This window comes from Chionomys nivalis, chromosome 9, assembly GCF_950005125.1.
Source record: "Chionomys nivalis chromosome 9, mChiNiv1.1, whole genome shotgun sequence".
Taxonomy (NCBI): Eukaryota; Metazoa; Chordata; class Mammalia; order Rodentia; family Cricetidae; genus Chionomys; species Chionomys nivalis.
In genome coordinates this window covers 16,475,769-16,493,011 of record NC_080094.1, presented here as the reverse complement: position 1 = coordinate 16,493,011, position 17,243 = coordinate 16,475,769, and the positions used below count along the sequence as shown (strand labels likewise).

Sequence of the window (17,243 nt, the reverse complement as noted above, 5' to 3'; positions counted from 1 at the left end):
TGCCACAAGTCCTAACTAACCTTGTAGATGGCCCCTGAGAAACACCCAGGATACCTGCACACTGCCTATTAGGTCCCATCTATTTCTCGAGTATATTCAGTTCCCAGACCACCTACATTGTTACCAACCTCACCGGAGTGTCTGGATGCACAGAGCATACAGACATGAGCTTGGAGATAAACTTGCTTGTGACCACCTAGCACTGGGGTGGAGGGCATCAGTTCCTTCAACAGTATGACCAGAAAATCCCTAGAAACTGACAGTCGTCTTAAACCCGTGTTAGTTGACTTTCAAAGCTGACTGTGATATATGCATATATATGCTTCCACTTATCAACAAGCAACTTGAGGCTCACAGAATCAGGCACCTGGTACAGAACTACCCAGTGAAGCTGCTGAATAAAGCTGAATCTGATTCTGTCCTACTGTGTTAATCTGGGGAGGCAGATGTGGTGGGAAGAACATATTGCTCCAAGGTTTTAGCTGGGTTGCAGGATCTAGCTCCTGGAATCAAGGAGCCATTGTTACTGGCACACTCACACACAAGTCCCTACAAAAGAGTGGCGAAGGCAGAGTGCATCACTGGAAGAGATGGGGCATTCTGCATTCATGATGGAGGCAAGACAGTCTGGGATGTGGCAGCTGGCCTGGATGCTGGAAAGGTAACGAATGACACACCTGCATAGTGGCATGAACAGACACCACTGACACAGAGGACCAAATGTGGGCATCTGCTGAATATCCTTCCCACATGCCATGACAAAGTCTAAACCCAAAGCAAAGACCTTCCTGCTCCACCCCCTTTTCTGCCAACATCTCTTACCTTGTCTCTGTTCCTGCTCACTGAACTACTTATGGCTCCTAGACACCCTGTGTGTTTTCTCTGCCTTGACTCTTGTTGATTTCTCTCACTCACAAACTCCCTCTTCCACTAAGTACTCATAAGTCTGGAAAACCAGACTACAAACCATAGTCCCAGAGAAGCTGGGTAACAAGGAAGACCATAAAAAGGATGCATAAATTGCCCTGGTAAGGGGAAATATATGAGATATTCTGGGTAAACTGGGGGCGGGGAGAGGTAGAGGAGAGGGAATGGGGGTGAGAACATGAGGAATCCAGATAGTCGAGTGAGTTGGGGGAGGGGTGGAGAGGGAGAATGGTGAAAGAGACACCTTGACAGAGGGAGCCATTAGGGAGTTAGGGAGAAACCTGGTGCTAGGGAAATTCCCAGCAATCCACAGGATGACCCAGCTAAGACTCCTAGAAAAAGTGGAGAGGGTGCCTGAATTGCTCTTCCCCTGCAATCAGATTGGTGAGCATCCTAACTGTCATCATAGAGATTTTGTCCAGTATGGAAGCAGATGCAGAGATCTACAGCAAAGCACCAGGCAGAGCTCCAGGAGTCCAATCAAAGAGAGGGAGGAGGAATTAAATGAGCAAGGGGGTGGTCAAGATCATGATGGGGAAATTTACAGAGATGGCTGAACCAAGCTTGTAGGAACTCAGGAACCCTAGACCTATAGCTGGTGAGTCTGCATGGGACCAAACTAGGCCCTCTGCATGTGGGAGACAGTTGTGTAGCTTGTTTTGTTTGAGGAGTCGCTGGCAGTGGGACCAGGATCTTTTCCTGGTGCACGAGCTGGATATTTGGAGCCCATTCCCTATGGTGGGATGCCTTACTTAGCCTTGATGTAGGGGGAGGGGCTTGGTCTTACCTCAACTTAATGTGCCAGGCTTTGTTGATTTCCCATGGAAGCCCTTACCCCTCCTACAGAGTGGATGGGGGGTGGGTTGGGGAGGGAGATTGGGTGGAGTGGGAGGAAGGGTGGGAGGGGGAACTGTGGTTGGTATGTAAAATGAATTTAATTTTTTTTTTTAAAAAAATCCTTCATTCTATAGATCTCAATTAGGCAGCACTACCTCCAGGAAGTCCTCCAGCTTCCACATCCATGAGGCTCATGCTGGATGCCTATGCACTTAACTTAGTTGTCATGGAAACCCCTAGCCCCCCCCCACCCCTCATCATCACTTGTATCTTTTTCACACTTGTTTGCCCTCATACACCTGTAATATCCCAAATCAGAGGTATCACTATGTCCTCAAAAGAAGACAGACGAATGGTTGATAACATGCTTAGAAAGCTTGGTATCATTATCCACCAGGGAAATACAAATCAAAACGACAGGGAGATATCATTTCACTCTATTTAAAAAGGCTGTTATCAAAATCAAATGAAAAATAATGCTAGCATAGATGTGAAGTAAAAGAAACTCCTAGGGGGAAGAAAGTCAGCTTCAGTCTATGATCCAGCTACCCCACGACAGGATCCATTGCCAGTGGGAATGACACGGAATTAGCCTAGATGCCCACTAGCCGGCTAGTGGATAAAGAAAATGCAGCATATCTACCCAACAGAGAACTAGTCAGCCATAAATAAAGATGAAATCCCATCATCTGCAGCAAAATGAATAAATCCAGAGAAATTTGTGCCAAACAAAATAAGCCAAACACAAAAAGCCATAGAACAAATGCTGTTTCTCTCTTTTCTAGACACCAAGCAAAGTTTGCGTGAATGCAGAACAATGGTAGCGAGAGTTTGAAAGTCCATGCAAAGGGTAGATAAAGGAAGGTTGGCTTTTTTTCAGTGTGTGCTGCCCTGTGTTGAAATATCACACTGATCAAAAGTGATCACCATAAAATAAGTCATTTCCTCTGTTACGGCAGGAATGCGTCAAGTGCTTGGCAGTCACGTGTGCTCAGCGGAGATCCTACCAGACAGCTCACAAAGAAGGGAATTTTTATTGTTAGAGAAAGATCTATCTTATAACAATCTGTTGTGGGATAGAAGGTAGCTGAAGAAAATGCACACAGCCTTAACATCTGGAATTGACAAGGTTGGCGTGACGTATTTGCTTAATTAATAATAACAATTATTAATAATAATTAATAAACACATACTTTAGCAACTACTTGCTGGGTTTTCTTTTCCCTTTGTGTTTTGTTTGTCTGTTTGCACCAACTATGGGCTTGGCATTATCCTATGTGAAGAAGACCCTAGCCTTCAAGTCTATTGGGGCCAAAACAAAGGATCCAAAACAATAAAATTACAAACAAAAATTCAAAACAAAGAAAGCTTATAAATTCATACATAACATAGTTAAATGTGCAGGGAAGAACCACTAAGGAATCACATGGATCACTGCTGAGTAAAACCTGGTAAAGGGACAGAGTGAATTTAAATGAAACTAGGAATAAGGTTAAGGGCAGATGCTGACAGGCCTTGAATTTCATGCTAAGAAGCTTCAACTTAATGCAATAGAAAACTAGTGACCCATTTAAGAATTTTAAGCAGGGAAGCTAACTTGATCCAATTTGTGCTTCCCAGGGACCACTCCAGCAGTGTGGTGGGGGATGGACCTGAGAGAGATGCTCTTGACAAACATATCAGCAAGGGCATGCTTGCTGACCAGGACAACTGGGCTAGAGAAGCAGCGTCTCCATCCGGGGCTGATCTGCAAATCAAGGGACAATGCAGGTGACAAAATGGACAAGAGAGGCGAGATGGGAAAGGATACTTGCAAGAAGTCTGCTGTAGCGGGGAGCGTCTCCCACAGATTTTGTTACAGAGCCCCACTTCTCACTGCAGAAACTGCATTATGGGTGATTAATTCATGGCCAAGTTACTTTCTTATGAAGGTTACCACAGATACATCAGCATGACAGGTGGGGCGTGGGGGAAGAAGGCTCAGTGTGTTCGAGTCAGAGCTGAATATTAGATTCTAGTCACCATTTGATTGATCTTTTAAGCAATTCTGGGATTCTGTCACTTAAAAACCAATAAATCTTTGAAGGCCCGAGGAGAGCAATACAAAAGCAATAAATCTCCATTGTGGAGTATTAGAAAAATAGGCCAAGCTGCCGAGGTGGTTTGGCTGGAGGGTGAGGGTACAGGAACCTCATGCAGTCGGCTCCTCAGTGTTCCCCCTCACTCTGAATTCTCAGCCCTACTAGGAGTCAAACTTGGGAGGCTTCCAAAGAGCGGGAGGCTGGAATTTGGCTCTGTCAGTGGTTAAACACTGTGGGTTGGAGGAAGAAAAGACTGCTCAGAGACCTGGGGGCCAAGGCTTAGGTTTGAATCTGAGAATCAAATACTTAAATACACAGAAGGACCAGCTGGGCCCATACATTCCAGAGTTAGAGGACCCCCCCCCTCCAAAGTCATTCCCCAGCTGGCAGAATGTCTGACTATACAGCATCCTCTCAAAAGTCCTTCCAGATTCCCTGGACACAGTAGAAGTAGAAGACAGAAAAAGTGGGGCAGCAATGACCTCAGAGCCTGTTCTATGTTCAACTCGCTGATGGTCAACACAAGTTGTCAACCCAACAGGATCTAGAATGAGCAGACGACAATTCTCTGCCTCTATGAGGGGGTTTCTACAAGGCATTAATTGAGGTGTAAAGACCTATCCTCAATGTGGGCAGCCGGTTCCACAGGGTGTGGTCTTGGCTTGAGTTAAGAAGAGAAAGGGAAATGGGCAACAGAAATCACTCACAGCTTCCTGCCTGAGAATACGATGTAACCCGGGTCAGCCTCCTGCAGCCATGACTTTCCTGCCATAACAGACCATAGCAGGGAACTGTGACCCCAAGTAAACTCCTCCTCCTTTGAATTGTTTTGATGTTGTGTCTTAGCCGTGATAAGATGAACTAAACAATTGGTTTTCACTGCCAGGACCTGGAACCTCTCATTTAACATCGCAGACATCAATTTGTCTCTGAAATAGATACTATTTCTCAACTAATTCATCCACAAGAATACTTAGAGCCAGACCATGCAACAGAAGTAAAAATATTATCAATAGTAATGTTTTTATACATTTATATTTGTTGATTTGCGGGGGGGGGGGGAAGGGATGCATAAGTTTAAGGATTAGAGGACAACTTGCATGCATCAGGTCTTTTCATCCACCGTGTGGGTCCCAGGAATTGAATTCATAGCATTGGGTTTGGTGGCAAGCACTTTTACCTGCTGAGCCATCTTGCCACGCCAAATTATTTCCTTAAACATGGTTAATTTTAAATTGACATATAATATCTGTATTTACTGAGCACACGTAATAATTCGATAGCTGAAAATACCATATATCACGAGTGATTTAGGATAACTGAGCTCCTGAAACATCACTTCTGTGTTGGGAACACTTACATTTTTCTATCTGTGTGGAACATGTCACAAGCTGCTGCCTGCTACTTTTACCATCCCATGCTCTCAGGTATTAGGACATCTTCTCTACTTTAAAATATAATTCAAGGCATCTTTGGCCAGACGCCTGAAGCAAGCCCTCAGGTCTCCAAACCCCCAGGTCACTTTTCCTCCCTGCTCCCAATTCCCGGTGTGCAGAGCAGCTCAGTGCCAGCCTGCCCACACGAGCTCACCTCTCTGTCATGCCCACAGTTCCTCTCAGTGTAGAAAGTCAGTTCACCCCAACCATCTACTTGTTTGGTGACTTCATTTGTCTACTTCTTTGCTTGTTGTCTCACCTCCCGATCTGTTCTTTGACACACTTGTGAGATGATGAGCCTCACTCAAGAAGGCAGAGTGAACCTTTCTTGCTTCATGCTATACCCAGATTGCTTAGCTCACCTCCTGGTCCATAGCCAATGTTCAATAAATATTTGCTGTGTCCAGCTGCCTCCAAGACGCACACCCTCATGACCGGGCTCGTGCCCAGGTAAGAATCCCATTACTGCAACTGAAATATATGGCAGTGCTTCTACTCTCACGGGAGTTGTCCTGAAAGGCCCCCTCTTTGTCGTTGCTTAGTCTCCTCCCCTTGGCAAATGCCCAAGCTCTGGTCTGAAAATAATTCCAGAGACAGAGGGTACACCCACTCTCAGTGAACCGGGGCCTTTGGAAAGAAGGCAGCCAGAGATTTCTAGACACCAACCATTTCCCCTTTGAGCAGTGACATTTCCTTTAATTTTTTAAGATGGAAATGTCAGCACACTATGTCATGCATACCATCCTCCTAGCAAGATGGTGTGGTTCAGTAAAATGAATGTGGAGCAAGGGTCAGAGCCGGGCTTCCATCTTATCTTGGCTGGCCCACTGGTTTCAGGGTCTAAGTCATCTCATTAGTTTCTGTCTGTCTGTTTCCATATCTTCAAACTGGGGTGTGTGGGGGCGGGGGGAGCTTCACAGGACCTTTACTTTGTTTCTGCATCTCAGCTTCCTCCTCTGAAAATGAAGACACAATTTCACAGTATATATGGAAAATTAAATGAGGATGCTGTATCAGAGCGGCTGGAGGGGAAGCAGGGAATGAGTACCTTGGCTTGAAATGCCAGCATCTTCTTTGGATTATCAGAAGAAGGACAGTTCTGACATCCTATAGTAAGAGGCCCATGAGCATTATCCCAACCTGCTGCAGGGCTATATCCCCTGAGCCCAGTAAAGAGGGCCATCACCCAGCTTCAGATCAGGCAAAAACTTCTGCATTTTTGTTGGTTAGTTTTGTTGGTACCACTACTATAATTTCTGGATAGAGTTGAATGAGGGTTGAAAATGAAGACCAGGGCTATGTATCTCAAGAGCCTCCTAGGTTGGTCTCCCAGCCCCCAGAGGAAACAAGGTGATGTTGCTAAAAGTCAGTCCCTGACAGATCCCCTAAGGTCCTCAAATCAATCCATGCCTGTAGAAGGAGCAGCGAACACTGCCTGGCCTATTATATCTAGCCTCTTCTTGGCTAACTCTCATATCTTGCTTAACCCATTTCTAATAATCTGTGTAGCACCACGAGGTGGTGTCTTACCGAGAAATTTCAGCATGTCTGACCTGGTGGCTGGCTCCATTGCGTCTGACCTCATTTCCCTTCTCCCCAGCATTCTGTTCTGTCTACTCCACCCACCTATGTTCTGACCTATCAGGCCAAGCAGTTTTCTTTGTTAATTAACCAATGAAAAAACAGATAGATAGAAACACCTACATCACATGCCTCTCAGACCCACCGATTCCTTTCCATCTCATCGTTCTGCCCTGCTCCTTAGGTTAAAGCAAACTTAACTAGTCATGACTGCTTCCTTTTTTTAAATAAGCCATCCTGGTTCATACTGGACAGTTGTAAGAAGTCAAACCTTATACAACCAAGTGTCACCTTCTTTGAGAGTCTTCTCTGAGTGTTTCTAAGCTGCTGTGAAGATTCCCATAAGACTGCACAGCATTGTACCTACACCATGTATCTGTTTCTTTAACTACAGGTTGGCTTCCTTTGAACATAACACCAGTTGATACCACAGCCCAAGCACTTAAACTAATGAAGACATATGCTCATCAGTCATTGTCTCCAGTCCCCACATCCCATCCATTGTGTATAAGAAATCTGGTACGTGCTTGGTGGACTGAACTGAGCCAATATGGAAGTTCTACCTAACATTCTACTCATTTCAATGAACTGAGGTCCTGAGACATGGAGTTCTGAGCAAAACCAGTGGTCAATTTTGTTGCCTTGTGCAAAGGGGATCTTGTTGAAAATAAATGCCAGCCCATCCTGATAGTTAGGAACTTTCACAAGTCAACAAGTTAATGAGATGTTCGTGGGCCCCAACAAATTCTCATTAAAATAATTAGTACGATCCTGAAGGCATAGTCCTGTGGGACTTTTAACTCCTCATATCTCTGGACTGAACCCACAATTGCCCTTACTACTTCAGGTCCCTACCAGGGTGTTCACTCTGAATGGATGCTCACTGCAGGGAAAGAAGACACTGACTGGCTCAGCATCTGCCTCGGAATTGGGCTTAGAGTTGCTGACCATCTTCCTTGTGGAAAATCTGGCTTCTGGCTTAACTCATCCAGGCACACTGCCAGTCATGTGATTCACCTGGAGATGTGTGAGGCATAGCAGAAGAAAGCCACAAAGGATAGCTCCTCACCTGACAGGGGCTCCCCGAGACTGGGCAGGTTTGAGCATCACTGTGATGGTCGTTTCTGTTTCATTAAGTGGTGTGTCTGCATCGTATTCAGGCATCGACGGAGCTGGGCAAGAGAAAGAAATTGGACTTGAGGACTTCATATGCCAAATGCTTCTTGACATGCCCCCTTGATCTCAGCCTGGCTAAACAGAGGTAGAGGGTGAGAACCCTGTGGGGTCAGAGGCCTTCTGCATGGAGGGCCTTGACATCCCACCTGCAGCTTTTCTCCAGATGCGACAGTCTGAAGGGGTGTTAGGCATTAGCATCATCAAAAAGCACCTCTCCCATGCAGGAAAAAGGAATGCGCAGGATATATAAGTACTTAATAAAGATGCAAAAACAGAGTCAACCTCCTTAAACAAATTTAGATGCAAATTAAAGCAAAGATGGATTTGTTCCATTTTTTTCTAAGACCCTCTCCCCCCACAGGAGTGTGACTAAATCTAATTCTTTGAAAGGGTAATTTAGCCATTTGTATTATGAGCTATTAAAACCCACATCTCTTTTAATGCTTTTTTTTTCAATTTCTGAATTTAATCCTGAAGTTATAATCCCAATCAACAATTTAAACTTTATTTTGTAACATGTTTATTGAAGCGCTATTTTATAAAAATGTAGAAACACCAAATATATTCAACCACAAGGGACTGTTTAATTAAATTACGTCCATCCAGTTGACAGACATTATAATGAAAGCTACATAGCAGTGTGGGAAATACTTATGGGATGAGGCTAAGTGGAAACATTAAGCTACAAAAAAACCATGGCTTCTGTAAAACCACATGCAAAATACATATGCATGCAGATCAGACTGAATAGATATTCTAAAATATGGAAGCTGTTAATAAGCATTCTGCAGTGGTTCTGTTGTAATGCTCTCAGGTGGTGTGGTGCACCCTACAGGTAGAGACAGTTTGCAGTCTTGGACTAGCACAGCTTAGTCATCCATCCATCCATCCATCCATCCATCCATCCATCCATCCATTTGGTATTTCATGAGAGGCAGTGCTGTGGCTGTCTTATACTAGAAAGTATTCTATATGGAAAACAAATTTACAAACCATTTTATGTGCCCTCACACACACATTCTCTCTCTCTCTCTCTCTCTCTCTCTCTCTCTCTCTCTCTCTCTCTCTCTCTCTCTCTCTCCAGGGCATGTTACTTGCTGAACTTCAGAAAGTTTACCAATTGGACTTTCTTTGACCCAATAGTGACATCATTGTCTAAATTGTTCAAATGCCATCAGTGATGGTCTATTCTGTCTCTATTTACTCCAGGAAATTATAAAGGCCACAAGAGACAAGAGTATAACCCACCCCATTTCTCTTTCTAAAAGAGATACCTGAGATCTTGGTGGCAATCCGAGTGGTGACAGGGGGTCCAAAGCCCTTGGCTGTGCTGGCCTTGATGGTGAAGGAGTAGGTGGTTCCTGGGTACAGACCCACAAAGAGGTGGTGGGTTTCATTCCGAAGTTTGAACACTTTTCCCCTCTGGCTGGACAGGTCGGCATTTGGATCCAGTGAGCCAACAGCCTTGTAGTTAATCTGTGTGACAAAGTGAAAAGCAAGCATTTAAATGCTGTACTCTGTAACCAAGGCACTGGAGAGGGGCAGCAGCGGCAGGGAGGAGAAGAGGGGTAAGCTAGGCCCCATGTTACAGAGATGCTTGATACAGTATAGCCCTAGGGTTTCTACCGACAAACCCATGAAACAGTCATGTCTAACACTACCAGAGTGTGCCATTACATTTTCTATATCCCCCCCAGCTTCAATAGTTTAGAAAGAGAGCAGTTGTGGGAGAATACCCAAAGGGAAGGGAGACAGTAGCACATAGGTAAAATGTGGGTGGGTAGGGAGGTTACTGGAGGTGGGAAGGTTTAATCAGCATGAGGGATAGAAGATGGGGAGACGGGAGAATAGAGAGTGGTTAGCCAAAATGAAGGGGATATGAAAAGCCACCTAGAAACTTGCTTTCTTTGTTACCATGTAATCCAATTTAAAAGACATAAAAGAATTATTTGACAGATGCTCCCATGTCAGTTCCAGAAGCAATGGACCACTAAACAAACGTTTTAGTTTCAGGTGTGGGATACTGATAGAAGTGGGTCTTGTATCTGTCTGTTGCTTTCATTGGTTAATTAATAAAGAAACTGCTTGGCCCTTTAATAGGACAGAAAATTAGGTAGGCGGAGTAAACAGAACAGAATGCTGGGAGGAAGAAGCCGAGTAAGGAAGTCGCCATGATTCTCTCACTCCAGACAGAAGCACGTTAAGATCTTTCCTGTTAAGCCAGCTCGTGGTGCTACACAGAATATTAGAAATGGGTGAGATCAAAATGTAAGAGCTAGCCAATAAGAGGCTGGAACTAATGGGCCAGGCAGTATTTAAAAGAATACAGTTTCCGTGTTGTTATTTCGGGTATAAAGCTAGCCGTGCGGGCGGCAGGGTGGCGGAACGCAGCCTCGCCACTCCACTACAACAGGATACCTCTGTGGCTGTTGATTTGGGAAGCTCTGTTCCTGAAGGTACCACATTTGAATGCAAATACATATAAATCGAACAACCGTTGAGCTGGAAGCCTCCTCCCTGTTGTCTATTCTTCATGGTAGTGTCAAATGGTGCTACACAGGGTGCTGCAGGGAGTAAAGATACCAGTGGTTTTACCCAGCTGTGAACTCTATGAACTACATTGCCAACATGTCGGGTAAGATATGCTCACTGGTACAATAATGGTATGGATGATATACAAGTAACCAACAACTCTCTGCTTGAATTTTAGGCTCACTCCATGAGAGTTAATCTACCCCTGGTACTTCACACCCAGTCAAGTAACTGTGACTGGGGAGGTCTTAGGCACCAGTGGGGAAACCTACTATGCTGCCTTCTATACATCTATGTTTATACTTACAAAGGATACTTCTTGCCCAAATTAAAGAAGCCTATCTTTGCAGTGAATATAAGCAAATGCAGATTTTATAGCTGGACAGGGTGCTGAGAATAAATGGTGGTTGAAGGCTTAGCCCTAAACAAGAAGGTATTCACACCACATCCTAAGAAGGTATTCACATCACATCCTAAGAAGGTATTCACACTACATCCTAAGAAGGTATTCACACCACAACCTAAGAAGGTTATCACAGAGATCATTGCAGAGGAATGCAGGAGCTCAAAGATAGAAAGAAGGGCTGCAGAATACATTCTTTTAAGCATGACACTGCCATGGAACTCATGAATTCATATCAGCTGTTAATACTGGCACCGGGCCTACAAAAGAATGACCCAGGCAACAGTTAGCTATGGACCAGGGAGGGGCACATTGGGCCTTACCACTTACTGCTGAAATACTATCAGTTAACAGACCAGGTGAGGGGAAGGCAGAGTTTCTAGTGGTGAACCCACTGGTGAATCCACCAGGCTCAGATAAGTGCTCTGAACCCAAGATTACACAGATGGCCCAGTTACATTAAGAAATACTTTGCTAAGGGCTAGCTAGATGACTCAGCAGGCAACAGTGCTAGCCGCACAAACCAAGTCTGATGCCTGCAGCCCACATGAAGAGTGAATGTGGTGATGGGCATCTATACTCCAGTGTTCTCATGGCAACCTGGGAAGCAGAGGCAGGAGGCTCACCAGCCAGTTAGCCAGGACTATGCAGTGCAGCAGCAAAACAAGAGCCCCTTCCTCAACTGGGTCAGAAAACAGAAGCAACTCTCCAAAGTTGTCTCCTGACCTCCACATGTGCAGCATAGCATCTGTACACACACACGCACGCACACACACACACAGGCATTTAAATTAAAAAACTTTCCCATACTTCTAGAACAGGCAAACCAGGACAAAGAGGAGGCATGTATTCTTTATTAAGAAAGTGAACGTTTTTTATCCCTGGCATAGGAAGCAACCATGTTGGAGATAGAGTGATTTCTTGTATGAGGCAGTTGTGACGTAGCAATGGTGCCGTGTGTTTAATGAGAGAGGCTAGTCTTGACTAGGTTCAGAGTGAGCCCAGTGAGAGAAACTCCAAGTGTTGATAACCTGGGTTTTCAGAAGCATTGTCTACACATGCACAGCTATCCACAGGTGGCTAGCAGCTTTAGGATGCTCTGATGGGACCATCTTTCCATCCCAAGCTCAGAAGCTTGTAGGGCCCCAACTCTGCATGCTTTTCTGGTTGGGGCCCTCTTGGTGACTGCATTAATTCCCTAGGTCCAACGATAAATCTGGGGATTTAGCTGTACTTACTCTATGTTCTGATCTTTACGTGTATGCCATGGCACATGTGCATGCATGTGCATACAAGCACATACAAATAAAATAATTAATTAAAATAAAGTTTTAGTTACAATATATATTGTATATATGTTTTGTTTACAATATATTGTAAATAATATGTATATATTTAATATATACATATTATTTACAATATACATTGCAAATATGTATTTTATTACTTACAATATATTAAAATTTATGTGATACATATCTATATGTGGTATGTAGAATAATATTGTATGTAAAATATTACGTATATATATATGTGTGTGTGTGTGTGTGTGTGTTTGTGTGTGTGTGTCTTGCTTTCTGTTTCCTGTCCCTGTCTTTTGTTGTAGTTTAAAACTGGTGCTTCTTACATTTCCCAATCACTTGCTGAGCATCAAATCATCGGCTTAGAGTCCACGTCTGAGCAATACTGAATCAAGATGCAATGCTCAATCCTTACTTAGGAGAGAAAATATCTGAACCCGAAGGTGGAATGGAGTCACAGCCGAGGGAAAAGCTCTGCAGGGTCCAGGCAGAGACAATAGGCTGGGAAAGGGCCTGAGGTGGGGAAAGGCTCACAGAGAGAGAAGCCCAGGGTGAGTCCAGTGCAGAGGGCAAGTGAAGAAAAGTGCAGAGGGCAAGTGAAGAAAAGTGTACAACTGGACTCCCGTTTCCTAGCAACAGAAGAGGGAGATGCTCAGAGGTGTGCCTGAGGCCAGGGACTCTGGTGCACCAGTGGAAAGGAGATGCCTTTGTATTTTCCTAAAAATCGGTCCTAGTGACCCTGCCTTGGGCTGGCAGCAATGCCTCTGATATACAGACACTCGGAGTGAAAGCTCATGCCTTATTTACTAGTCGGCTCTTTTCCTGAACTCCAAATTCAATCCAAAAGTGACTCAATTTCGACGGAGCTGTCAATATAATATACACGCTCCCCTGCTCTCCTAACCTTTCCTGGTATTATAGGATCCTCACTTACTTGTAACGAAACACTATGAATAAATCAATGTATGTTAATATAGCATGTCTTCAATTTTTTATGAAGGGCTTCACCAAATCTAATTCCCACTGCTTTGTCAGAAACAGTCTTTGAAAAATTTAACTTGCAAGTTTTACAAAGTTAGTGGGGGATTGGGCTGAGGAGGGAGGCAGAAGGTGAGAGAAATGTGCTGGAGTCATGGCCACCAATGAAGAGGGTGACGTGACTCTCTGGAGGTGGTGCAAAGAGAACATTTATTAGACGGCAAGAATGGACTGAAAGTAAGAAACGGAGCCCAGCTACACCTGAGTCCAGAGGTCTGGAGACTGGATTTGGCTACACCCAAATGCTGGATGCTGTTCTTTTCTCTGGCTGGGGAACAGTGGAATCAATAGCTAGGAATCTCATATATCTTGTCTTCTGAGGGGTGAGACCGCCTCCATGTCCCTTGGACTTAGCCAGCTTAGGATCTGGACTGACTTCTGTGACCCCGCCTTGGCCTAACAGCCTGATTTCACTACCTAAAAGGATTCATAGTCCCTTTCACCACAGGACATTTGAACAGGCTAGTGGATCATTTTGGGATACTTCTTCCTTCCCCACGCTTCTTCCTTAAGGCATGGCTCCTCATCTTTAGACCTCACTGAAGGCAATACTTCACATGAACACCTTCTGTGGCTCCCGGTTACCCCTGCCTTATATTCTCAACACATATAAACACGTCATCTCTCCCTTGATTCGCTAACATTATATTAATCACACATCAATGAGTCTCCCCTAATCCTCCTGTCTTTTTGTTGTTGTTAGCAGTCAAGCAGTTGATAGAACATAGATCATGAGTCAAGTCCGGAAATCACCTGCTTCTTATGGAAATAAAATCTCATTAGAGCACAGGCTTGGTGTTCATCTGTGTTTCCAATGGCTGCTTCCACACTAGCAAGGTAGAATTAAGGAGTTAAGACAGACTTCATGGTCCATACACCCCAAAATATGTTCTTTGACCTTTTATAGAAAGGGGTACCTGACTCCTGTGCTACACTTAAAGCTCATTTGTGTGTTTGCATGTTGTTCCTGTTCATCATGTATGTTCATGTATCTAGGCAGGTCTATATGTGTGTGGGTGCACATGTGTGTGGACCCAAGAACATGTATGTGTACAAGTGTGTGGCAATTAGGGGACACTCTTGAGTGCCTATCCTCAAGGACACCATCCTTCTTACTTTTGGGACAGCTTTCTTATTGGCCTGGAAACCTCTCCTTAGGTTAGGCTGGCTAGCCAGCAAGCCCTAGCGGGTCTGCCTGTCCCTGCTGAGAATACAAACACATACCATCAAGCCTACGCTTTTTTTGTATGGGGTCTAAGGATCATACACGGGTCCTCTTGATTTCAAGGAGATGCTGACACAGCTATCTCCCCAGCCAGGGTAAGAACTTTCTCTTGTTTTTCTTCAACATTTCCTCAATTTGCTTGTGAAAACAAGCGGCCACATTAGTTGTGCAACTGGGGTGGTTTGCTTACCCTCCTCTGAACCTCTGGTCCTTCAAGGGTAAAACATGGATTCTAATTCGAGTTTCTGTAGCTTCTGTGGACACAGGGACATCCTGGGAAGAACAGACTGTTCTTCCACCACAGCTGAGTGGAGGAGACAAGAAATAGAGCAGTCCCTCAAAGGGCACTACCAGGAAAGATCCTGCTCCAGATGCTGCCAAGTCAGGGGTGAGGCTAATCAGTCAGCCTTGTTCTCAGGGAAGGGCTGGGAAAATCTTGGTCCTAAGGGAAATGAGGCACAGAGGGCTAAGAGAGGAGCTAAGATAAAGTACGGAAAAGTCGCCTGAACAGGGCTCTGAAACACAGGACTGGAAAGCACAGCATGGTAAAAACTTTTAAAGTACACGTTTTACTCCAAGTACTTAGGAAGGGGAGTGTGTTAATTCTAAAACAAAATGGTATAGATTCTTCATGGTCTCCCATTTTTCCTCCACTGAGGAAACTGAGGCCAAGAGAGGACATGGTGACGTAAGGGCTAGGAAAGACAGCCTGTGAGTGGGGTCAGACTGTAGCCACGGCAGGGGCAGAACATGGTTGTCCCTCACTGTGGCTGCCTCCTTACAATCTCATCTCTCCGGTGACATGTGTGAATATGGGTGTCACTGTACGGCAGGAAACCCAAAGCCAAGAAACATTTCTAAAGAGATCACTCTAAACTGAGAAAACAGAGTAAGAAGTAGCAAGCTAGTTAAACCCTGGTTACATATTTACATATGGTCAAGGGGAAAATATCAAATTTGCTTATGAGTTACTGTCAGAAGCAAGGCGGGGTACAACAAATTAGGGTAAAAACAAACTGAGATTGATTAAATGTAATAGCCTGTCTGGTAGGGTGACCTTATGAACTGAGTGTCTACCTAGATCCCACTGGCTCAAGGCTCCGGAAGCCACCTCCAGGGCTCAGCATCCTTCTCTTTCATAGGGACAATTCTACCTCCATTTTGAACTCTATGTTAGGGTAGGTCCCCTAAATTATCCTTCCCAGCAGGCTCTGCCCTCCTGCAGGGCTTCCTGCTCACACTCTGTAAGATTTATATACCAGTTTCAGCAAGATCACAGGGTAGGTAGATAAGACCAGAACAGGTCATTTTCTTCTTCAGATCCACTGTGACTATGTTCCTACACATGCAGTTGGCCACCCAGGGGGCCCCAGGGACACACTCTGCAGAAGGGGCCAGCTCAAGACAACCCCTCTTGTTAGAAAGGACCCTGTTAGTCCTTTGGTTTCCAGACAATTTAAATAGAAATAGGAATGCATCCTCTGGAAGGGCAGTGGAACACACAGCTACCTGCAGCGCACCTGCCAGTGACTTCCTATCCCCGCAGGTGCCCCTTTTCCCAGACTACTGAGGACATTATAACAATAGAAAAGCCATTATGATTGGTGCTCTCACTACTTAGTTCTTGAGTATGGACGTCTGCAGGGCCAGGGAAGGTGCCTGGGGACTGATGCTTCTGTGCACAGCCAGAGACCAGTCAGGTTTCTATGGAAGCCGCCAGGTACTGGGAACTCACTTCCTGTTGGACTCTGTGCTAGAATCTGGGGGCAGGAGAAAGGCGGGTGAGCTACATGGAGTTTCTAACAAACACAGGCAAATGCCTGGGAAAGTCGGGACCAGAGTGATTGGTTTGGCCAAGGAGGAAAAGGATAGAGAACGAAAGGAGAGGAGAGAGGGAAGAGAGAAGGGACAGAGGAATGCTTTAGAGGAACGGGTTACTATTGTGGAGAACAAGGAGACTTGTCAATTCAGTAACACGGGGGGGGGGGGGGGAGGATAGCATGGGGGAACCTGCTGCGGGGGAGGGGGTAGAAGAAAATGGTTCCAAAAGTCTGAACTCTACTCCATGAAATACAGAGTGGAATTGTCATGTTGATTTGAGGAACACTTGGATACAGGGTAGGAAACTCTCTTTCAGGTGGTGTGTATGTGTGTGTGTGTGTACACATGTGCATGTGTGTATACATCTTTTTTACATTTTTTTGTAAAATTTCTCTGTAAGTCTATAAAATTATTTCAAAATAAAATGCTGTAACTAGGTCTGATGGTGCATGCCTCTAATCCATTACATCACTAGGAGGCAGCAGCAGGGAGAGACTAGGAGACCAGCCTGGCTATCTAGTGAGACTTTCCTGGAGCTGGCCACGGGTGGTTGGTATTTACCACCCCACAGTCAAATTCACAAGGCTGATTAGCCAGGAAGGAAGCAGGAACTAACATGGATGTACATGCAGTGCCCCCTCTCTGCCCCCAAATCACTTTCACTCCTCAGCTCCAGGCAGGTTCATGTGCAGGAGTTCCTGGCTGCAGCTGCTCCCTCTACCAACAACTGCTCCTCCAGTCCTAAGCTCCGACCCACTTCCTGCTCCCCACTCCCCATTCTCGGCCACACACAGGAAGAGAGTTCTTGTGGTGTCACACAGACAATCCCATAGCAGGGCCACCGTCAACTCCGAAGGCCGCAAAGCTCCTTTCTCCTAAACTGTC

At 45.0% G+C, this 17,243-nt stretch overlaps 1 protein-coding gene across 14 annotated transcripts in view; it reads right to left on the bottom strand.

Annotated features, from left to right (window-relative positions):
• The window catches only part of Ptprt (protein tyrosine phosphatase receptor type T), a 1,077,234-nt gene that overhangs the window by 279,366 nt on the left and 780,625 nt on the right, over nt 1-17,243 (bottom strand). For all 14 annotated transcript variants that reach the window (XM_057780248.1, XM_057780255.1, XM_057780252.1 and 11 more), the window contains 2 exons: nt 9,313-9,514; nt 7,932-8,034 (listed from right to left, as the gene is read on the bottom strand). In XM_057780248.1, the coding sequence (XP_057636231.1) occupies nt 7,932-8,034; nt 9,313-9,514 (305 nt within the window). The remainder of the gene's footprint in view (nt 1-7,931; nt 8,035-9,312; nt 9,515-17,243) is intronic.